The sequence below is a fragment of the Macaca thibetana genome, chromosome X, assembly GCF_024542745.1.
Source record: "Macaca thibetana thibetana isolate TM-01 chromosome X, ASM2454274v1, whole genome shotgun sequence".
Lineage (NCBI taxonomy): Eukaryota > Metazoa > Chordata > Mammalia > Primates > Cercopithecidae > Macaca > Macaca thibetana.
This window is the reverse complement of record NC_065598.1, coordinates 2,139,496-2,161,939: the sequence shown is the minus strand read 5'-3', so window position 1 is coordinate 2,161,939 and position 22,444 is coordinate 2,139,496. Positions and strand designations below refer to the sequence as shown.

At 65.4% G+C, this 22,444-nt stretch overlaps 1 protein-coding gene across 3 annotated transcripts in view; it reads right to left on the bottom strand.

Moving 5' to 3' along the window:
* Window positions 1–4,431: 4,431 nt before the first annotated feature.
* Window positions 4,432–22,444, bottom strand: part of LOC126946849 (serine/threonine-protein phosphatase 2A regulatory subunit B'' subunit beta) — a 209,458-nt gene continuing 191,445 nt past the window's right edge. For all 3 annotated transcript variants that reach the window (XM_050777538.1, XM_050777537.1, XM_050777540.1), the window contains 11 exons: window positions 13,132–13,235; window positions 12,796–12,898; window positions 12,425–12,499; window positions 11,931–12,017; window positions 11,377–11,533; window positions 9,902–9,950; window positions 9,359–9,448; window positions 8,579–8,754; window positions 7,337–7,455; window positions 7,160–7,266; window positions 4,432–4,710 (listed from right to left, as the gene is read on the bottom strand). In XM_050777538.1, coding sequence (XP_050633495.1) covers window positions 4,560–4,710; window positions 7,160–7,266; window positions 7,337–7,455; window positions 8,579–8,754; window positions 9,359–9,448; window positions 9,902–9,950; window positions 11,377–11,533; window positions 11,931–12,017; window positions 12,425–12,499; window positions 12,796–12,898; window positions 13,132–13,235 — 1,218 coding nt within the window. In that variant the 3' untranslated portion in view covers window positions 4,432–4,559. The remainder of the gene's footprint in view (window positions 4,711–7,159; window positions 7,267–7,336; window positions 7,456–8,578; window positions 8,755–9,358; window positions 9,449–9,901; window positions 9,951–11,376; window positions 11,534–11,930; window positions 12,018–12,424; window positions 12,500–12,795; window positions 12,899–13,131; window positions 13,236–22,444) is intronic.

Below are 22,444 nucleotides of genomic sequence, written 5' to 3'. Positions count from 1 at the left end.
CCACCCCCCTCTTCTCTCCCCACCCCCCTCTTCTCTCCCCACCCCCCTCTTCTCTCCCCACCGCTCCCCTCCTCTCTCCACGCCCCATCTCCCCCTTGAGTCCTTGGGTTTGGTCCTGGCCACACTCCTACCTGACTGGCCCCATCCTGTCCTTCAGGGCAGGGACAGCCGATGCCCTCCACCTCCCCCATCGCTTTTGTGCCTCCGCCCCCTCCCCACGTAGGCCCGGCGTCCCGTAGGCACCACAGCCTGGGGAGTCGGGGGCACAGCGGAGCCCTAAGCATCAGGGTAAGCCGTGGTCTTAAGAAGTCAGTGTGTCTCACAGTCCCAAAAGGTTGGGGTACCCCCCGGCCCTCATGTTCAGAGCACCTTACGGTCCCACAGGGTTGGGGTGCCCCATGGCCCTCATGTTCAGGGTACCCTACGGTATTAAAGTTGGGGTACCCCACAGCCATCATGTTCAGGGCACCCCACGGCTGTCATGTTTAGGGTACCCCACAGCCCTGAAGGGTCAGGGCACCCCCGGATGAGGGGAGGTCAGAAGGGTCAGGGCCCGGGTGGACGTCCTGTCACCCCACCCTGTGAGGCACGGCCCGTGTCCCTGACTCCGACGTTGGGGGAGGTGAGCACGGAGCAGGTTCCCGTGGCACATTATTTATTTATTTGAGACGGAGTCTCGCTCTGTCGCCCAGGCTGGAGTGCAGTGGTTCGATCTCGGCTCACTGCAACCTCCGCCTCCCGGGTTCAAGCGATTCTCCTGCCTCAGTTTCCCATGTAGCTGGAATTACAAGTGCCTTCCACCACACCTGGCCAATTTTTGTATTTTTAGTAGAGACGGGGTTTCACCGTGTTGGCCAACATGGTCTCGATCTCCTGACCTCAGGTGATCCGCCCGCCTCGGCCTCCCAAAGTGCTGGGATGACGGGCGTGAGCCACCGCGCCCGGCCCCCATGGCATTGCTAGAGTCGCATGTGGCAGGTATGTTTGCTCGAGTTCCTGGTCAGCACCCCCGTGCGCACAGGTCGTGTGGCTGCTGCGCTGTGCCCGGCGGCTCCCACCCGTCATCCCAGCGTTTTGGGCGGCCGGGGTGGGATCACTTAAGCCCAGGACCAGCCTGGGCACGAGAAGGGGGGCCCAGTTTTCTATTAAAGGCCGGGTGCAGTGACTCACGCCTGTCATCCCAGCACTTTGGGAGGTCGAGGCGGGCAGATCACGAGGTCAGGAGTTCGAGACCAGCCTGGCCAACATGGTGAAACCCCGTGTCTACTAAAAATACAAAAATGAGCCGGGCGCGGTGGCGCGCACCTGTCATCCCAGCTACTCGGGAGGCCGAGGCAGGAAAATGCCGGAACCCGGGAGGCGGAGGTTGCGGTGAGCCGAGATCACCTCACTGCACTCCAGCCTGGGCCACAGAGCGAGACTCCGCCTCACAACAGACAAAAGAGGTGCAGCGTGGAGCCTGCCCGTTTGGAATCGCTGTGGCCAGGCGGCCGCTCCTCTAAGCCCCGCTTCCTGCCCTTGGTCCCCGAGTGTCCTGCGGGGTTTGTGTGAGTCCCTGGGGGCCGAGGCCCTGGCGGGGAGGACGGGGGCCTCCGTGTCCCCCCCGTGGTCGCACCTGTGAGCTGCCGGCCGTAGGTACCGCTCAAGCCCGCCTTGGTTGCGGGGCAGGGGTCTGTGTGCTGGGGTTTGAGGGACGGGCCCGGGAGGCCTGTTGTGGGAGGGCTGTGGGGGGCTTGTCCGAGCGGGACCTGCTGTGCCTGCACCTCTGGGGTCTCCCTTCCCGACGGGGCCTCGCCCCCTCCTCTGGCTGCTCCCCGAGGTCAGGCCGGGCCGCGCTGGGGAAACGGGGCGGCTGTGTCCCCGCAGAGGGGCTGTTGTCTGGGGCACGGGTGGGCAGGACCCCCTCGCGGCGGCGGCCCGGGCTGCTGTGGGACCCGATGCCGGGGTGGAGAGAGCTACGCCCTGGTGAGGACACGGCCGGCGAGCGGCAGCCCCCGGCGGACACGTCCTGGGGCCCGGGGTGCGGTCGGGTGCTGTCCCCGGAGACCAGAACGGCGGCTGCCCAGGCTCCGGGTGGCGTGTGTGGTGCGGAGGCCAAGCCTGGGGGAAGCTGTGGCTTCTACAGAGGGTGCCGGGGTTAGGGCATCGCTGCCCTGCCGGGGTCGGCCCGCGGGTCACGGGGAGCTGGGTTCGAGGCCCCCGCGGGAGCCACGCAGCAGCGTCTGGCCGGGTGAGGGGCCGCGTCTACGGCTTCGGGCTGGGCAGGGCCGTCTGTACCACGCGGGGTCGGGCCGGCCCGGGGGGCTGCGTCCCCGTCACCCACAGACGGGCCCCTGTGCCACGTGGGGTCTGACCCCTTGGCCCGGGCGGGGCGGCACGTGGGCACCGTGCTGGGGACGACCTCCGGCCTCCGCTCCTTCCCCGGCTCTGAGAGTCCCGAGGGCCTCCCTGCTCCCCCCCCCCCCCAGGGCCGTGTCTCCTCCGACAACTGCTGGGCGCGGCGGGTCCGGCTCCGTCCAGTTCCTGCGTCTGATGCCCCCGAGTTCTCCCCCAACGCCCCGTCTCCCTCTTCTCCGTCTCACGGCCGTCCAGGCCCCGTCCCCCGCCCCAGGCTGGGCCCCTCGTTCTGGGGAGCCCCCGTGTTCCCAGGCCCGTCCCTGCCGCCCCTGGGGACGGCGCTCTGGGGGCCGCTCTGGCGCCAATGCCGGGAGCCTGGGGTGCCCCCGTGGACGCGCTGGGATCTGACACGAAGGGACCCTGCGAGGAAGGGAGGGAGGGGCCGGCTGAGTCCCTGCTGGGGGATCTCCAGGGGTGACGGCCGTCAACCGCAGGGCGCCCGGGACGGCCATTCCCGGGGGGGTGGGGATGCCACGGGCGCCCCCACCGAGCCCTGGAACGTCCTGGCCCCTGTCCTGGAGGGACGCCGGCCGCTGGCCACTGTCAGGGTGACCCGGGTGCTTGTTTTGTGGGGACCCCCGGCCCCCCGCACGTGGGCTGTCAGGGGAACGGACCCTTAGACCAAGTGGGGGCAGGACGGCTGGGCTCTGGGTCTCCCCACCGCGCCGCTGTCCACGGGGACCCCCACTTCCCCGGCCGAGGCTGAGCGTGCACGGCCGGCCCTGGTGTGGCCCAGGGCATCGGGGCCGTGGCTGGGGGAGGAGGGGGCGCTTGGGGGATGCGGTGAGTACGGGGGTGTCGGCGGCTGTGCGGGGGCCTCACCAGGGACGTGGGTGGGGGACGCTGTTCCTTTCACGGCCCCAGGGAGCCCTCTGATGTCTCAGCCTTGAACCCCCAGCCTTCAACCCCCCATTGGGGGCCTCCTGTCAGCGTGGGAGGTGGAGGGTTCCGGTGAGAGGTGAACCCCCCGCTTCGGCCCCCTCAGTCCCATGACCATGGCCGTGGGGGGCCCTGAGGTGGTGGGGGGCGGACTTGCCCGCCCAGACGGGCTCCCCCGAGCGCGGGGCAGGGTGGGCCCCCAGGCCGTGGCTCCCGGTGCCATTTCCCTGCGGCGGCCACCGTCAGACCCTCCTGCCTGGCACCTGTCCCGTTGTTGGGGGGCCCTGACCCTTCGCAGACCCAGGTGGGGGCGTTCCCCGGAAATCCGGGGACACCTGGAGACACTGAGGACACGTTTGGGGCAGCGGCCGTTCCCCAGGAGGTGCTGCCACGTCCCCCCCCCGCCCCCAGCCTCCGCTGCCGTCTCTCCTCGGGGTCACAGGGACCGCCTGTGCGTCCAGCTCCTTCACAGCCAGGGCTGCGGTGGGTGAACGGGGCGTGTGCGCAGCTCTCGGGGTGCTCCCGCCCCGCCCGCCTGTTCCCGGCCGTGTGGCCACGTCCCTGTCCGGGGGGAACATTTTGTCGTGTGCGAGGAACGGGGGTCGTCCCGTGGTCACCACCCGTGACCCTCCCTGGCCTGTGGAAGGAGCAGAGCTGGGCCTGGGCTCAGGCGTGTCGGGCGTCCCTGGAGGGCTCCTGGTCCTCCCTGCACTCAGGGTTGTGCCCGGCGGGGGCCTCCGAACCCCCTCGTTCAGGCCCCGACTCGACGCGGGCTCCTTCCTTCCGGGGTCGCTGGCGGCCTTGGCTCCCGGGCTGGGAGGGACCGGCCGAGCCCGCGACTGAAAATCCTCCCAACGTTCGTTCAGAAACGCAAGCGCGATCGCCAGCAACGCTCTTGTCCGTTTACACAGAACGTGCAGGCTGCGGCGGAGGCTCCTGTCCGGGGCGGGGGACGTGCCCGGGAGCCGCGGGTCACAGCTTGGACCTTTCCAGAGAGACGAGGCCCCCGGAACGGTGAGGCCGGCGGGTGTCCGTGTGGGCACCTGTCCCAGTCCCGAGCGGCCCTCGCGTGTCCCCGGGGCGGGGTCAGCAGGCCCCAGAGCCGGAGGCCGGTCCAGCCGCGAACCCACGGCGGGAATTCACGGCACACGCTTCTGTGAATAAATAAAAATATACCATTCCGTACAAACGCACTCGCTTTCCACAACAGACAAGAGTCTTTACACAAGCCGCGGTGGCCGCGGCCCATGCAGAGGGGCCCGCGGTGGGGTCCCCGGGCGGCCTCACAGCGGCTCCAGGTCCTCGTCCCCGCACGCGTACTCGTACAGGTCCACGGCGCCCAGGGGCGAGGGCGCCTCGAAGAACGGCCTCTGGGCCAGCGGGGACCGCAGGGCACTCAGCTTCTGCTCCACAGGGCTGAGCTCGGCCTCGAACCTGCAACGAGGGGGTGGTGAAGGCGGGGCCGGCGGCGCAGAGCCAGGCCCTGGAGACGGCGCGTGGTTTCCGGGACACGCAGGCCGCCCGGGCCCAGCCTCCAGCACCAGAAAGTCCCCTGAGCCGACCCCGAGCTGCGGCCACTGAGCCAGCAACAAGCTCCAGGAACGCGCCCGGCGCGTGGCCTGCGGGGCAGGTGGAAACCCGCAGAGCGAGACTCTGTCTGAAATAAATAAAACCAGGCCCCCACGGGGTCACCGGTGAATTCTACCCGACACTGAGGGAAGACGTCACCGGTGCTGCACACAAACTCCTCCAGAAACTACGGGAGAGCAGCCTGCCCCCCGTTCCGTGCGCCAGCATCACCCTGATACCCGAGCCAGACCAAGACATCCCAGGAAAAGCCACGGGCCGGGCTCGGTGGCTCAGGCCTGCACTCCCAGCGCTGTGGGGGGCCGAGGCGGGAGGATCGCCCGAGGTCAGGAGTTTGAGACCAGCCCAGGCAACGTAGCGAGACTCTGTCTCTAGAAAACAAAAAATTAGCCGGGCGCTGGGAGACACTCCCGTAGTAATTAGCCGGGCGTTGGGGGGGCACCCCATAGTAATTAACCAGGCGTGGAGGGCACCCCCGTAGTAATTAGCCGGGCGCGGGGGGACACCGCTGTAATGCGAGGTGCTCGGGAGGCCGAGGGTGGAGGATCGCTTGCACCCAGGAGGCGGAGGCCGCAGTGAGCTGTGATGACAGCGCTGCCCCCGCCCCGGTGACAGAGCAAGACCGTGTCTCAAAAAAAATTTATAAACTACTCCAGATAATCCTCGCAAAGAGAGTCCAACCCTATATAAGGATAAAAGGAGTAAGATCCATGCGGGGAACACACGGCTGTCCCGGTGTCACTCACCGGACGGACGGACGGACAGACAGAGGAACATGGAGCGAAAGCCTCTGAGACACCCAGCCCCGTGTGGGGAAACCTCCGCCCACCAGGAAGAGGCCAGAGCACCCCCCAGTGACCGCCGGGGGAGGGGAGACGCCCCCAGGACCGGGCACCGGGACGCACACAAACCCGCACCGCTCAGTCAGGCGGGACGTGGTCGGCCCGGACCCCACCCAGCAGCGTCCAGGCCGCGCAGCGGGGAAGAGAAAGCAAGAGACGGCCACGCGGGGGTGAAAAGGAAGACAAGACACGGACCCACGGACGGACACGGGCCGTCCGCGCAGAAAGCCGCAGAGAACCGCAGATCTCCCAAGTGTGTTGCGTCTAGTTGCAAAACACAAGGTCAATCAGTCGTATTTCCATGGCCGCCAACGAACCGGCGGAACCGGGAATCTTAACAGTACCGTTTACACCCCCAAAGTGGGGCGGGGGACAGGGGGCCGGTCCCGCCCCGCATCCCCGCACCCCCTCACTGTGCCCGGTGTCCCTGCACTGTCCGCCGCACCCCCTGTGCCCCGCACCCCCCTCACTGTGCCCCGCGCTCCCCTCACTGTCCCCCAAGTCCCCGCACCCCCCTCACTGTGCCCCGCGCTCCCCTCACTGTCCCCCGCACCCCCCACGCCCCGCCCCCTCACCGTCCCCCACTGTGCCCCGCGCCCCCTCACTGTGCCCCGCGTCCCCTCACTGTCCCCCTGCACCCCCCTCACTGCCCCCCCCCACTGTGCCCCGCGCTCCCCTCACTGTCCCCCAAGTCCCCGCACCCCCTCACTGTGCCCCGCGCTCCCTCACCTCCCCACTGTGCCCCCGCCCCCTCACCGTCCCCCTCACTGTGCCCCGCGCCCCCTCACTGTGCCCCGCACCCCCCTCACTGTCCCGCGCCCCCTCACTGTGCCCCGCGCTCCCCTCACTGTCCCCCAAGTCCCCGCCCCCCCTCACTGTGCCCCGCGCCCCCCCCCACTGTGCCCCCCCCTCCCCACTGTCCCCCAAGTCCCCGCACCCCCTCACTGTGCCCCGCGCCCCCCCTACTGTGCCCCGCGCTCCCCTCACTGTCCCCCAAGTCCCCCTCACTGTGCCCCGCACCCCCCTCACTGTGCCCCGCGCCCCCCCCCTCACTGTGACCCCCCGTCCCCGCACCCCCCTCACTGTGCCCGCGTCCCCGCCCCCCCACTGCCCCGCCCCCCCCCCCCCGAGTCCCCGCACCTCCCCCTCACTGTGCCCCGCGCCCCCTCACTGTGCCCCGAGTCCCCGCACCTCCCCCTCACTGTGCCCCGCACCCCCTCACCGTCCCCCCCACTGTGCCCCCGCCCCCTCACCGTCCCCCTCACTGTGCCCCGCCCCCCTCACCGTCCCTCACTGTGCCCCGCGCCCCCTCACCGTCCCCCTCACTGTGCCCCGCACCCCCTCACCCCCTCACTGTGCCCCCGCCCCCTCACTGTGCCCCGCGCTCCCCTCACTGTCCCCCAAGTCCCCGCACCCCCCTCACTGTCCCCCGCGCCCCCCGGCCGCGCGCTCACCCGTCCTCCCAGGGCTCCCCCGCCGTCTCCTCGGCCACCAGGATGTCGTACTCCTCGGCCGCGTACTTCTCCCAGTCCGAGAGCTCGGGGCCGCTGCCGTCACTGTCCTGGGGGAAGCCACGCGTCACGTCACGCACCCGCCTGGCGCGGCCCCGCCCGCGCGCCCCCCGCACTCACCCTGAGCAGCGAGATCTGCTCCTTCTGCTCGTGGTCCAGGTACTTCTCGATGTTGAAGAAGGTGTCGAAGAACACGCCGGCCAGCTTGCAGCGCTTCAGGTCCCGCAGCGTGATCCTCCCTGCGGGGAGGGGACGTGTCCCAGGCGTGAGCCCGGCCTCACCTTCGGGCCGGCTGTGGGCTGTGCGGCGCGCGCCTCGGGTCACACGCGCGTAAGGACGCGGCCCGAGGCTCCGGGCTCTCCCGCCACGGGTCGGACGGGACAGGCGGACACGCGCGTGGTTCTGGGCGGGGACTGAGGTGTGGAGGCCGCGGTGCGGAGACGGCTCGGGCCACCTGTGCCCCGAGGACGCAGGGACGGGGACGTGGTGCAGGCGCCCCTGGATGTGAAATGACAGAGCCCGGGGCTCCCCACGCAGGCCGTGGCCAGAGAGTGTCCCGGGGACACCGAGCACCAGGAGGGCCCCAGCCAGGGAGAGGGACGGCTGCAGGGCGGTGCCCGGGCCTCGGAGCCATTTCCAAAGTGAAAGTCCCAGAGCTGGAGTCTGAGATGCAGAAGGAAGCCGAGCAGCGTGGACGCTCCCCTTTGCCTCAGTGGCCCTGGGAAACGGCCGCTCCTACTCTGAGTTGGTGACGAGGCCCAGCACCGCAGGTGTCCGGTCTCACTGCGCAAGAACCTCCTACTCAGGACCTCCCGCACCGGGGGCCGGGCCGGGAGGAGCTGGGACGATGGATGGCAGAACAGGGTTGAGGGGAGGAGACGGGGGGGGGGGGGGGTGAGAGGGGAGGAGGCAGAGGGGTGAGGGGAGGAGACGGGGGGGGGTGAGGGGAGGAGACAGGGGTGAGGGGAGGAGGCAGAGGGGTGAGAGGGGAGGAGACGGGGTGAGAGGGGAGGAGACGGAGGGGGTTAGAGGAGACAGGGGTGAGGGGAGGAGACGGGGAGAGAAAGTTGGACCCCACCCTGTGTGGCATCAGCATAAACGTGGCAACTGGTCCCTCAGCCGGTGCCGACGTCCCCAGTGAGCCCCGGCCTGGGTTCTCCAGGCCACCCTCGGGGGTGTCGACGCCCCGAGTAGGAGGTTCTTGCGCCGTGAGACCGGACACCTGCGGTGCTGGGCCTCGTCACCAACTCAGAGTAGGAGCGGCCGTTTCCCAGGGTCCCTCACCCTGGGCCGTCCTCTCTCCCGTCTGTCCCGTCCTCTCGCCCACCCGTCCCCTCACCCTGGGCCCTCCCGGGGCGTCACCTTCGCTCCTCGGCTTGACCAGGTCCAGCATCTGGCAGAGGCAGTCCTGGAAGGGCAGGGCCTCGATGGCCATGCTGTCCAGCCTCCGGCACTGCTCCTCGTAGAAGTACTCGAGCTCGAACATGGACAGGGCGCCGTCCCCGTCCAGGTCCATGCAGCGGAACCAGTACTCGATGCTGTGGCACAGCGAGCTCTGTCGGCCCCGCCCAGGACCCTCCCAGCCCGTGCCCTGCGGCCCCGGGGGCAGCCTCCCAAACAGGCGTGCGCGCATCCGCCCGTGCCCTGCAGCCCCCCACCAGACGTGCGCGCATCCGCCCGTGCCCTGCAGCCCCCCACCAGACGTGCGCGCATCCGCCCGTGCCCTGCAGCCTCCACCAGACGTGCGCGCATCCGCCCGTGCCCTGCAGCCCCCCACCAGACGTGCGCGCATCCGCCCGTGCCCTGCAGCCTCCACCAGACGTGCGCGCATCCGCCCGTGCCCTGCAGCCCCCCACCAGGCGTGCGCGCATCCGCCCGTGCCCTGCAGCCCCCCACCAGACGTGCGCGCATCCGCCCGTGCCCTGCAGCCCCCCACCAGGCGTGCGCGCATCCGCCCCGCCCGTGCCCCCCACCAGACGTGCGCGCATCCGCCCGTGCCCTGCAGCCTCCACCAGACGTGCGCGCATCCGCCCGTGCCCTGCAGCCCCCCACCAGACGTGCGCGCATCCGCCTGGGGACACACGTCACACGGGCGGCTCCCGGCCCTGCACTGAACAAACCCGCACCGCGGCAGGAGCCCACCTGGTCGGCGTTTTCTTGTCTTCCTCAGAGATCAAAAACCAGACAAAGTCTGCGTAGCTGATCTTCCCTTCCTTCTGCGCTTTTCTGCCTCTAGACCCCAGGCCAGGATGGACAGACGAAGACGGTGTCACGGAGAGACTCCCGGGCGTGGAGCCCCTGCCCATGACCGGGGGCGAGAGGGGCCCCCGGCCCAGCCCTCCTCCTGCCCCTCCAGGGAGGACGTGGAGGCCCCGTGGCCAGAGGGCGTTCCCGAGATCCGGGTGGGGTCAGGAGTGCACCTGCACCACGGCCACGGCCGCCTGGACGCCGGCAACGTCCCCTTCCCGGGGCTCGCTCAGGCCCAGCGCCCGACGAGGACCCCTGACCTGGGGCACGGGCCGCCCCTTCCTCAGACCTCACATGACAGAGTGTCGTGCCCCCCACTAGGCTTTCGGGTGACAGAGACACGTGTCCCCCTCTCCACGGCCAGTCGCTGTGGGAACTCGACAAGCTCGTGTCAGGCAAGGAGGAGCCGGGTCCTCGTGGGGCCTGAGCCGCACGTACCGCGTGACTGCTCCCGAGAAGATCCTGTCGATCATCTTGGTGGAAATGGCTGGAAAGGAAGGGGGTTGATGGGCAGCCCGCACCGCGCCTCGGCCCCGATGTCACGACCCCCCCGAGCCGAGCCTGGACGGGGCAAGGACCGAAATGCCCACAGGCGGCCCCGGGGCCCCTGCACAGGCCCCTCCCGGGTGCAGCCACCCCTGCCCTTCGAGCGGACCAGGGGCGCACGAAGCTGACCGTGGTTCATTAAAGGGCGGAACCTTCAGGCCTCACAGGTTCCGCTTCCAGACGCAGAGTGAGGGAGGCCTCAGTGCCATCCCGAAAACAAACACGTTTCAGCCCAAACTCCGCTAACAAGAGGCAAGAGCGGAGGCACCGACGCCGTCAGCTCCGGCCCACGAGGTCCCGCAGCCCGGGCGGCCATCCCTGCGGTCACCCGTGTCCCCGGCACGCACGGGGCCAAGACGCCCCCGCTTCAGGCCGCCGTGTGTGAGAAACAGCCCAGCGCGGCCGCACCTGCCATCCCCCGGCCGCACAGGCCATGCTGCCCGGAGACCCAGGGTGGGCACCAGCGGAACAGGGAAAGCCGGGGCGGGCCCGGGGTTCCCAGGGACAGCGAACGCCTGGTTTGGGGCCGATTCCCCGCGGTGAAGCGCTGGCTCGGGCCACACGGGCGGCTGTGCCCAGCTGGGCTCTCCTCGCGGCTACGTGTGGGGTCCAGGGCGCAGGTGGCTCCCTGAACCGGGCCCAGGACAAATCCAGGCAATGCTACGTCTGCTCAGGGGCGCGTCCCACGCACGCAGGACAGGGGTCTACTGCGGCCGCGCGGCCCAGGAGCAGCCCCGGGAGACCTGGACGGGCGGAGCTCACATTCCGGGCACCAGGCACGCGAGTCGGCTGCGCGCAACAGATGCCACCGTCACTGGGAAATACTCTTGGTTTTTTTGGGCGGGGGGAAGCAGACTTCAAGGAACCCTCTAGAAAACTCCAGCCGCACAGGCCACAGGCAGGCTCTCGTCCCTGGAAGCTGCACGACTATTACAGGAGCCGGGTGAGGACACCGGGGAGGCGCCGCCTCCCGCGGAGGGATCTGACCGCCCTCTAAGCCCGCGCTCCACCCAGTCGGGGACTGGATGGAAACTGCTCCCGGCCTTGGGGGCTGGAACCTGGAGCTGAGGGACGCGGCTGGTCTGCACGCCCTTGCTCGGGTGTTAACAATGAAGCCGCGCGGGACTGCAGGCCCTCGGGCCGGGTGCGGCTGTCTGAGCCTCAGGACCAGCGGCCCACACGGACCCTGCAGACGCCCGGGGGAGGACGCCTGGTGCAGAGGCGCACGCAGGGACCCAGACACGCGGGGACCCAGACACGGAGCGGGGAGTGGGGGAGGAGAGGCAGCTGCAGACCCGGGACGCCCTGAGAGAAGAAGGGTCTGCTCGGTGTCCCCGCGCCGCGCCCGCCCCTCTGCCCCTGCGCACCGTGGTCATTGTGCCGCGCCAGGTCGTGCGCGTCGATGAGCAGGTCGTGGTCCGTGTCCAGCTCCCAGAACTTGCAGTAGATGACGTAGAAGTGCTCGTAGGAGAAGAATTCGGTCAGCTGGTTGATGTCCGCCTCCTCCTCCAGCAGCGCCACATTCTGCCAAAGGACGCAAGTGGCCTGAGCGCGGGGCCTCTGGGGGGACGCCCCAAGTCCGGGTGGCTGCGGGCGGGGGCAGGGAAGGCGGGGTCGCTCCGAGTGGGGGCAGCTCTGCGGTGGGGGGAGCTCCAGCACGGGGGCGGCTCCCTAGGCGGGCGTGGGGGTGGGGGGCAGCTCTCAGGGAATGAGGGCTCGGCTCTCCCTGGTGCCCAGTACGGCCCCCCCACTTCGCAGATCAACCATGGACCCCCAAGTGCAGGCGGCGCTCACAGGCCTGGGGGTGGGCAGGGAGCGTGGGGGAGGTGGGGATGGGGTGGGAGTGCGGGGGAGGGGAAAGGAGGGGGGAGGAAAGGAGGGGGAGGGAGGGACGGGAGGACAGGGCGGGCGCGCCGCGCACCTGCAGGAAGGAGCTCCTCCGCAGCTCGGCGCAGGTGATCCTGCCGGACCAGGACCGGTTCACGGTGTAGAAGATCCGCTGGATGACCTGCGGGGGCGCCGTCAGTGCGCTGGGTGCGCGAACCCCCGAGCCTCGCCCCGCACGGAGACCCGGCGCCGGGGAGTGGGGCGCGGCCTTGGTCTCAGCCGCACCAGCCTCGCCAGGGCCGGACGGGCGGGGGAGCGCGGCGGGAAGGGCCCTGCGGGAGGCGCCGCCCCAGGCCGCGCAAAGCGGGGAGGGTCTGGCCGGGGACGCCCCGGAGCTACGGGGCCCAGGACAGGTGGGAAAGGGGCGCGGCCACCCCGGAAAGCCAGAGTCCCCCCAACGCCGGGCTCCCGGGCACGGCAGACACGTTCCCAGGAAACAGCCGCCTGCTCCCGAAGCTCAAGACCCCGGACCCCGCCCGCCCCGGAACCGCCCCCGGGCTCACCCCGGCCCCTCCGCTGGGGACCCACCGTGGTGATGTAGCGCGAGTGGAACTCGGACGCCTCCTTCAGGAACGACAGCCCCGGGTGCGTGTTCACCACGTCCTGCGGGTGGGAAGAATGAGGCGTGCGGTGTAGACGCCGGCCCTCCCGTGAGGGGTGAGGCGTGCCGTGTAGACACCGGTCCCCCGTGAAGGGTGAGGCGTGCGGTGTAGACACCCGCCCTCCTGTGAAGTGTGCGGTGTAGACACCGGCCCCCCGCGAAGGGTGAGGCGTGCAGTGTAGACGCCGGCCCTCCTGTGGAGTGTGCGGTGTAGACACCCGCCCTCCTGTGAAGTGTGCGGTGTAGACACCGGCCCCCCGTGAAGGGTGAGGCGTGCCGTGTAGACACCGGCTCTCACCTGCAGGAAGGGGACGAAGTCCTCCTGCACCAGGTAGTTGCAGCCAGGGCTCATGAGCAGATGGACGAACTTGGCCGCGTCGTCGTGGCAGTTGTGGAGGATTCTGGAAGGACAGGATGACTGCGCGCCACCCTCACAGGCGGGGGGGTTTCGACCCCGCAGACACAGGGTGGAACAACAGGGCAGGCCGCCACGCACGACCCCGGCAGGCCTGCGCCCACGCGCGGGTTTCTCCTCTCACGGTGGCAGCCGTAGGGGGCACCTGTCCTGACGCCAGGGGGACCCGGGGACGCCTCCGCCCTCCCGACACGGCCCCGTGCCCGGCCCGGGACTCACTTTCTCCACATGGCGATGAACTTGTGGACGGACACGGAGCCCGTGCGCTCCCCGCCGGCGCCACAGAAGAGCGGTCCCTTCCAGTAGAGGGGGCAGCCGCAGGCCTGGGGCAGAGAGGGCAGGAGGGGGCGGTCAGCGGGGCCCGGACGCCTGCGCTCCTGCTGCGCTCCTGCTGCGCTCCTGGCGCCTGTGACCACCGCTGCCTGGGGACCCTCTGCTGCGGCCAGGCACGTCTGGGTATCTGCAAACTCAATGTGGCTTTCGCTCCGGCCTTGGAACCGAGTCAGGAGAGCTAAGCCATGGAGTGCCGGGCACGCAGTCCCCCGACCAGAGACCACACGCGGACACTGTAACCAGAGGCGGCTGCGTCCCCAGTGTCTGCAAACCAAGCGGCGCAGACTAAGAACCAGTATGTGCGGGAAGAAATGGCCCCGTCAGCCAGGCAAGTGGTGAGTCCCACAGCGACGGAAACGTCTTATGGAACGCGTGGGACAGGCCTGCAGCAGAGCCCATGGCAGGTTAAATACAGCCTTAAATACACACGCGAGGAAGGAAAGTTTAACATCAGTCGTCTGCACTTCTACCTCAAAGTCACACACACACGGCAGACATGGAAGGAAAAACAGTCAACAGAGAAAATCAGGAAAATCAAAACTTGATGATTTGAAAGATTCTTAACAATTAATTAACCCTGCTGGGCGCGGTGGCTCAGGCCTGTCATCCCAGCAGTTTCAGAGGCTGAGGTGGGCGGATCACAAGGTCAGGAGTTCGAGACCAGCCTGGCCAAGATGGTGCAACCCCGTCTCTCCTAAAAATACAAAAATTATCTGGGCGTGGTGGTGGCGGGCGCCTGTAATCCCAGTTACTCAGGACGCTGAGGCAGGAGAATCGCTTGAACCCAGAAGGTGATAGAGACTGTCTGAAAAAAATAAAAACAAATCACACACACTGTCTACAAAGCAAACTACAGAGCACGGCTGGGTGAAATCAAAGACGACCTAAACGTGGTAACATGGACCTCACTGCACTGCTGAGTTTACAGGCTGCAGTTTCTTCCAGACGATTCTGCTGACCCACAGAATCCACACAATCCCCACCCACAGAGTCCACGCAGCCCCCAGCCACAGAGTCCACGCAGCCCCCAGCCACAGAGTCCACGCAGCCCCCAGCCACAGAATCCACGCAGCCCCCACCCACAGAGTCCACGGAGCCCCCACCCACAGAGTCCACGGAGCCCCCATCCAGGGTCCACACAGCCCCCACCCAGGGGCCACGCAGCCCCCACCCAGGGTCCACGCAGCCCCCACCCACGGAGTCCACGCAGCCACTAACCACGGAGTCCACGCAGCCCCCACCCACGGAGTCCACGCAGCCCCCACCCAGGGTCCACGCAGCCCCCACCCACAGAGTCCACGCAGCCCCCACCCAGGGTCCACGCAGCCCCCACCCAGGGTCCACGCAGCCCCCACCTACATGCACCAAGGGCTTGTTGTTTTGGGGTGTGCAGTATACACTGACAGGCTCGCATGAAAACTTATAAGGGAACACAAAAGAACTTCCAGGGGACCACGTTGATGGATGTAAGAGTCTCCCTCAGGCACTGGTGGGCTAAGGGAGCAAGGGAAGGAAGTGAGCTGGGACAGAGCAAACCCACTTCACACACACTGAATACCGGGGGATCCCAGCCCGAGGGTGAAAGGCCAGACAGCGGCCCTCCTGGAAGGAAACGAGAGGCTCTGCCGTGGCCAGGGTTTCTTGAACGGGGCACACGTGCACCCCCTGAAGGAAGAGAGTGGCCAGCTGCCCCGCCCCGGCCCGGGACTCCGGCTCAGCGCCCGGCACGGTGAACAGAATGACAGGAGAAGCCACCGAGAAAGAGGCCCAAACACGACAGAGCCCGGACGTGCACTGCCCTCCAGAGAGGGGCGCACGACGGCCGGCAGACAAGGGGGAGCGCGCCCGGCACTGGCGCTGGTGAGGGCAGGGTTCACGGGGCACGGAGCGGTGCCAACACGGGCACGAGACGCGGCTGAGTCAGAAAGGACTGAAGATGCCAGGTCGGGCAAGGCTGCCAGGCAGCCGGGCGTCCGCGTTGCTGGGAGAACCGGGACGCCGCACAGCTGCCGGGAAAGTGGACCACAGGGGGGCTGAGCATAAGCCCCGAGGCCCGGCCGGGGCATCCGTCCTCCCAGAAGCATGAGGCCCGAGGCCCGGCCGGGGCATCCGTCTCCCAGAAGCATGAGGCCCGAGGCCCGGCCGGGGCATCCGTCCTCCCAGAAGCACACCAGCGGGAAGACGGCCGATGCCCGTGACAGCCGCACGGATGCGGACGCCGGCTGCCCGATGCACGGTGCCCCGGGGAGAGAAGCCTGATGCCAGAGCAGGGGCTGGAGGAATAAAATGACGGCAGCGTCGTCCGGACAGGTGCGGGGCGGGAGTGACCACAGGGGGCGTGGGGGGACTTGGAGGGGCTGCACGCCACAGCACGGCGCGCAGTGCGGCGACGGGAAAAGATGCTATCCGGCTGGTGCACCTGCGGATGACGCGAAGGCAGCCGTGTGGAGCGGAGGGGCCGGGCCCTGCAGGACGCACAGGCACGTGCCGGCTCCCGTGACGAGGATCCCGAGGGAGCTCAGCCCTGGCCACCTGGGAAGGGTGCCATGGTGCAGCGGGAGGGAACGAGCTGGGTGCTGGGCACTGGGCCCTTGGGCTGGTGCTGGTCTCACGCTTCTGACCTCATCAGGCCGTTCTGGCTCACGGGCCATGCAGATTTCAGACCCCAAGCACTCAACACCCAGGAATGTGGGGATGTGTCAGCCTTCACATCTGTGCTCCTCATGGTATGAAAGACACACCGTAATGACCTGGTGGCACGGACGGAGCATCAGATGTATCCAGTCCTACCGGCTGGCGCCAAGTCTACCTGGTCCTACAGGCTACAGTCAGATCTACCCGGTCCTACAGGCTACAGTCAGATCTACCCGGTCCTACAGGCTACAGTCAGATCTACCCAATCCTGCAGGCTACAGTCAGATCTACCCAGTCCTACAGGCTAGAGTCAAATCTACCCAATCCTACAGGCTACAGTCAGATCTACCCAATCCTGCAGGCTACAGTCAGATCTACTCAGTCCTACAGGCTAGAGTCAAATCTACCCAGTCCTGCAGGCTAGAGTCAGATCTACCCAATCCTGCAGGCTACAGTCAGATCTACCCAGTCCTACAGGCTAGTGTCAGATCTACCCAGTCCTACAGGCTACAGTCAGATCTACCCAGTCCTACAGGCTAGCGTCAGATCTACCCAGTCCTACAGGCTAGCGTCAGATCTACGCAGTCCTACAGGCTAGTGTCAGATCTACCCAGTCCTGCAGGCTACAGTCAGATCTACCCAGTCCTACAGGCTACAGTCAGATCTACCCAGTCCTACAGGCTAGAGTCAGATCTACCCGGTCCTACAGGCTACAGTCAGATCTACCCGGTCCTACAGGCTAGAGTCAGATCTACCCGGTCCTACAGGCTAGAGTCAGATCTACCCAGTCCTACAGGCTAGCGTCAGATCTACGCAGTCCTACAGGCTAGTGTCAGATCTACCCAGTCCTGCAGGCTACAGTCAGATCTACCCAGTCCTGCAGGCTACAGTCAGATCTACCCAGTCCTACAGGCTAGAGTCAGATCTACCCGGTCCTACAGGCTACAGTCAGATCTACCCGGTCCTACAGGCTAGAGTCAGATCTACCCGGTCCTACAGGCTAGAGTCAGATCTACCCAGTCCTACAGGCTAGTGTCAGATCTACGCAGTCCTACAGGCTAGTGTCAGATCTACCCAGTCCTGCAGGCTACAGTCAGACCTACCCGGTCCTACAGGCTAGAGTCAGATCCATGCAATCCTACAGGCTACAGTCAGATCCATCCAGTCCTACAGGCTACAGTCAGATCCATCCAGTCCTACAGGCTAGAGTCAGATCGACCCAGTCCTACAGGCTAGAGTCAGATCGACCCAGTCCTGCAGGCAACAGTCAGATCTACCCAGTCCTGCAGGCTACAGTCAGATCTACCCAGTCCTACAGGCTAGCATCAGATCTATGCAGTCCTACAGGCTACAGTCAGATCTACCCAGTCCTACAGGCTACAGTCAGATCTACCCAGTCCTACAGGCTACAGTCAGATCTACCCAGTCCTGCAGGCTACAGTCAGATCTACCCAGTCCTGCAGGCTACAGTCAGACCTACCCGGTCCTACAGGCTACAGTCAGACCTACCCAGTCCTACAGGCTACAGTCAAATCTCCCCAGTCCTACAGGCTACAGTCAGATCTACCCGGTCCTGCAGGCTACAGTCAGATCTACCCAGTCCTGCAGGCTACAGTCAGATCTACCCAGTCCTACAGGCTAGAGTCAGATCGACCCGGTCCTACAGGCTACAGTCAGATCTACCCAGTCCTACAGGCTACAGTCAGATCGACCCAGTCCTGCAGGCAACAGTCAGATCTACCCAGTCCTACAGGCTAGCGTCAGACCTACCCAGTCCTACAGGCTACAGTCAAATCTCCCCAGTCCTACAGGCTACAGTCAGATCTACCCAGTCCTGCAGGCTGAGTCAGATCTACCCGGTCCTGCAGGCTGGCTACACGGTGATCCTTTTTTTTTTCCTGAGTCATGGTCTTGCTGTTGCCCAGGCTGGAGCGCAGTGTGTGATCCCAGCTCAGTGCAGTCTCAACCTCACGGGCTCAAGCCATCCTCCCACCCTAGCCTCCCAAGTAGCTGGGACCACAGGTGCGTGCCACCATGCGTGGCTATTTTTTTTTTTTTTGTAGAGTGAAGTCTATGTTGCCCAGGCTGGTCCAAACCTTTGCCCTCAAGCCATCCTCCCGCCTCGGCCTCCCAAAGTGCTGGGACTACAGGCTGACACCACAACCAGAGACAGCTGCATCCCCGGCGTCTGGGTGATGAGAACTGAGCGTGGGAGTGCTGGGCACACAGTCCCCCCACCACACCAAACCCGAAAATTACCTCCAAACTAATTAGCTCACAATTAAAAAAAAAAAATCCCGAAGTAAATGGAGACAATCAACTCCAAAATGCAAAAGACACAAAGGAAAGGAGTTCATCCTAAATGTTACAAAATCCTTATCTGAAAGGGAGTAACACACCAGATAACCTGATTCGACTCTAAAAGTCTTTTAGGGATCCACACACAGAAAGACCAACTCCGGGTGGGGCCGGGGAGCCGTGGCACGCACGCCCGCCGCACAGCCAGGACGGGGATCGAGGCCGCCAGCCCCGACAGTCCCTTCCGTCCCTCCGCACCCCAGCGCGGCGACAGCCCCCAGGCCTCCTGCCCGGGGCTCCGGTTCACCTTTTCCAGGCCACGGCAGTAGGACCTGGAGCTTCTAGGCCTGGCTTCCCTTGCTCAGCGCCCGCGTGAAGGAGTCCGGCACGCTGCTCCGTGTGGATCGTCGGCCCGTGTCCGGCTGCATCCTATTCCATTCCATTACGGCTCTGGTGATTGCACAGCAGGTCCCTAAGCACGAAGCACACCGGCCCCGAGGCCACGTGATGGTGCTGCTGCGGCAGGGGCACTGCGAGGACCACGACCCGGGCGTCTGCACTCGCACGGGGCACGCTGACACCGACCGACGGGTCTGAGGGGAGACAGGAGGACGCCACGGCCACGGCTCGCGAGTTCAGCACGACTTCCTCGGCCGGTGCCAGGACAAGGGGAACATGTGCAGACACGGAAAGATGCCAGCAAATGACATCGTGGAGCCGGATGAGTCCTCAGGGTCACATGAAGCCGGGCTGGACTTTGGCTCGGAGCCCCCACCCCAATCTCATGGGGCACCGCGATCCTGAGTGTTGGAGCGGGGTCTGCTGGGGGCTGACTGGGTCATGGGGGTGGACGCTCTGTCGCCCAGGCTGGAGTACAGTGGCACCATCTCGGCTCACTGCAACCGCCACCTCCCGGGTTCAAGCGAGACTCTGTCTGTCAAAAACAAACACACACACAAGAAACAGACAGCCTGTGTCTATGGAAACAATTCACGCTGTCATTAAAAACCTTCCCACAGAGAAAACTCCGTCCCAAATGGCCTCACTGATGAGTTCCAGCAAACACTCACATAAAATAACACCCAGTGTAAACAAACGGCTCCAGAAAAAGTGAATTCTAAGGGACATTTCCCAAGCAGCTCCCCGAGGCCAGCATCCCCCCAGACCAAGCCATGACAAGAAAAGGAGACCACAGGCCAGGCCTTCACGAGCGCAGATACAACCCCTGCAAGGCCAGGCCATCTGCACCCAACACAGAGGAGAAGTGTGGTGTGGTGGACCACCGTGTGGTGGACCAGAGACTGGCGCTCTCACCCCACGACCGGGGCTCACCCCAAGACCGGGGCTCACCCAAATACCAGGACTCACCCCAAAGACTGGGGCTCACCCAAATACCGGGGCTCACCCCAAAGACCAGGGCTCACCCCAAGACCGGGGCTCACCCCAAGACCGGGGCTCACCCAAATACCAGGACTCACCCCAAGACCGGGGATCACCCCAAGACCGGGGCTCACCCAAATACCAGGACTCACCCCAAGACCGGGGCTCACCCCAAGACCGGGGCTCACCCAAATACCAGGACTCACCCCAAGACCGGGGATCACCCCAAGACCGGGACTCACCCCAAGACCGGGGCTCACCCCAAGACCGGGACTCACCCCAAGACCAGGGCTCACCCAAATACCGGGGCTCACCCCAAGACCAGGGCTCACCCAAATACCGGGGCTCACCCCAAAGACCAGGGCTCACCCCAAGACCAGGGCTCACCCCAAGACCGGGGCTCACCCCAAGACCAGGACTCACCCCAAGACCGGGGCTCACCCCAAGACCAGGACTCACCCCAAGACCGGGGCTCACCCCAAGACCGGGGATCACCCCAAGACCGGGGCTCACCCCAAGACTGGGGCTCACCCCAAGACCGGGGTTGCCTTCACACTCATGTCCGTCAGGTCAAGACCAGTTCTTCATGACCCAGACCCTGCTGGGCCTGGCAATGCACAGCTAATGCATACGAGAGGCGTGACCCGCTGCAGTGGACTGGGGACCGGGGCTGCCTTCATACTCAGATGTACTGGACAAACTGCAAGGCACGTCTGTAATTTTATAAAGTAAAACTGAGGCCAGGCATGGTGGCTCATGCCCGTCATCGTCCCAGCACTTTGAGAGGCTGAGACAAGAGGGCCCTTCCAGCCCAGGAGTTCCAGACCAGCCTGGGCAACATAGCGGAACCCTGTCTCTACGAAAAAAAAACAATCAGCCAGGTGTGGTGGCAGGTGCCAGGGGTCCCGGCTACTCGGGAGGGCTGAGGTGGGTGGATCACTTGAGCCCAGCAGGTCGAGGCTGCAGTGAGCTGAGATGATGCCACTGGACTCCAGCCCAGGGGCTGAGTGAGAACCTGGCTCAAAAAAAAATTAAATAAAATAAAAAAAGAAAAGAGAGCTCCCAGCAAACAAGAACAGAAAGGGAAGGGCCTCTGGAGTCGGCGGTGGGTGTGCTCCGTCTCTCCCCTCCTGCTCGCTGATGCAAAGAACAAACTGCCCGTGTGGCCAGGGACACACAGCCGGCCCCACAACAGCCGTGCCCTGGCCAGCCACACGCGAGTTCCACAGTCTCCACACCCCACCAGCCCCGTGGTAGCCACATTCCGCCAGACACACGGGGAACCCCACAGAAACCACGCCCCGGCCAGACACACAGCGAGCCCCACGGTATCCACACCGCAGGATTTAATCGATCCTCACCACACACACAGTGAAGCATGTTGCTGTACCCCGTAAATATATACAAATATTACTTGTCCCTTCAAAATAAAATTTAAAATAAAAAAAAAATATGAAACTCTGAGAGAGGCGAAGTACAGTGACTGGAAGCACGTCCGTGGCTGGTCCGGGACGGGGAGAAATGGGGGGACTGACACGGTGCAGGAGGAGGCGCAGGGGAAACCCGGGGCAGGCGGCACACGGCCGGTCCCCCCTGTGGGGGTGGATACCCAGGTGCGTGCTGGACCACAACGGATCGATTGTGCACTTAAAACCGGGGATCTTGGTGTGTGAGAAAGATGATCGCAGGAATTCATGGGACAGAAAGAATCGAAATGCTCTGTAACCCTGACGGCTGCTGACTGAAAAAGATATAGATTAGTCTGCAGCATGGTGGATCGAGGAGGGAAAAGCAGAAATGGATGATTCTGTCAAGAAAGAGTGTCTAGAGGATGCAGATACGATAATCGTACAAGACAAGAGCTTTAGGGCAATGAATTGATAAGTTATGCAAAAAAGTGTTTTAGAAAAAATGTAAATAATCATAATAGACTCAATGAACGAAAACCCGGAATTAACCAACGACATCTGAAGGAAATTACGGGAGAGAAAACCGTGTTTCCCTGTGGGGCGCTGACGGGGTGGAGCCTGGCGGAGGCGAAGGAGCTGACGATCGTTTCCCAAACAGCTTCAGAGAAAACACGGAGGAGTGAACATGATGACAGGGAGGAAAGAATGCGTGAGATCAGCCCCGACTCACACACCGGACAGGAACGGCCGGGCCGACCTCACTGCACGGCCACAGCTATAAGATCCACAGGGGGAAGCACAGACTCCACGTCCCCTCAGACGTCAGTTCTCAGGCAGCTGAGAACACGCCGTGGGCTGTGACTCAGGCCCTCACTCACTCACTGACGGAGAAAATTCGAAACCACACGGGCCTCACGCGCGGAAACCCGAGGATGCCAGCGACACCCGGGCTACCCGTTCGTCCCCTGGTCCGGGGCCCGGCTCACAGAAAACCGTCCCAAAGGCACACGACGGAGACGGGGACGGACGCCCGCACGTGGCGGTGAGCTGGGCGCCACCCATACAGGCTCAGCGGCCTTGGGGGGAGCGGAACATGGCCTGCGGCCCCCGCACATGCGGGACACTCACGGGGTTCTGCTGCCACAGCGCAGGTGCATTAAGTCACGAACGCACAGCCCCTGCCGGCCTCTGCCCACAGTCACCGTGGGGGCCCGAGCACCACGCGCTCTGCCTGCCGGGGCCGGGCCGGTGCGTGTACGAACAGCCGGTGTGTGCACGGACAGCAGGGCCTGTGGAGGTGTCCCTCGGACTCCCAGCGGTGCAGACACTGCAAGCAACAGAACTTCAGTCTCAGAGCTCTCCCCTGTCCCGCTGGGTCACACCCAGCTCACCCTGCTTCTCGGGGGCATCGAAGACCATGAGAAAACTTGCTTTTTCCCACCAAACGTGACACCCGGCCAACGGGCCAAGTTCTTTCA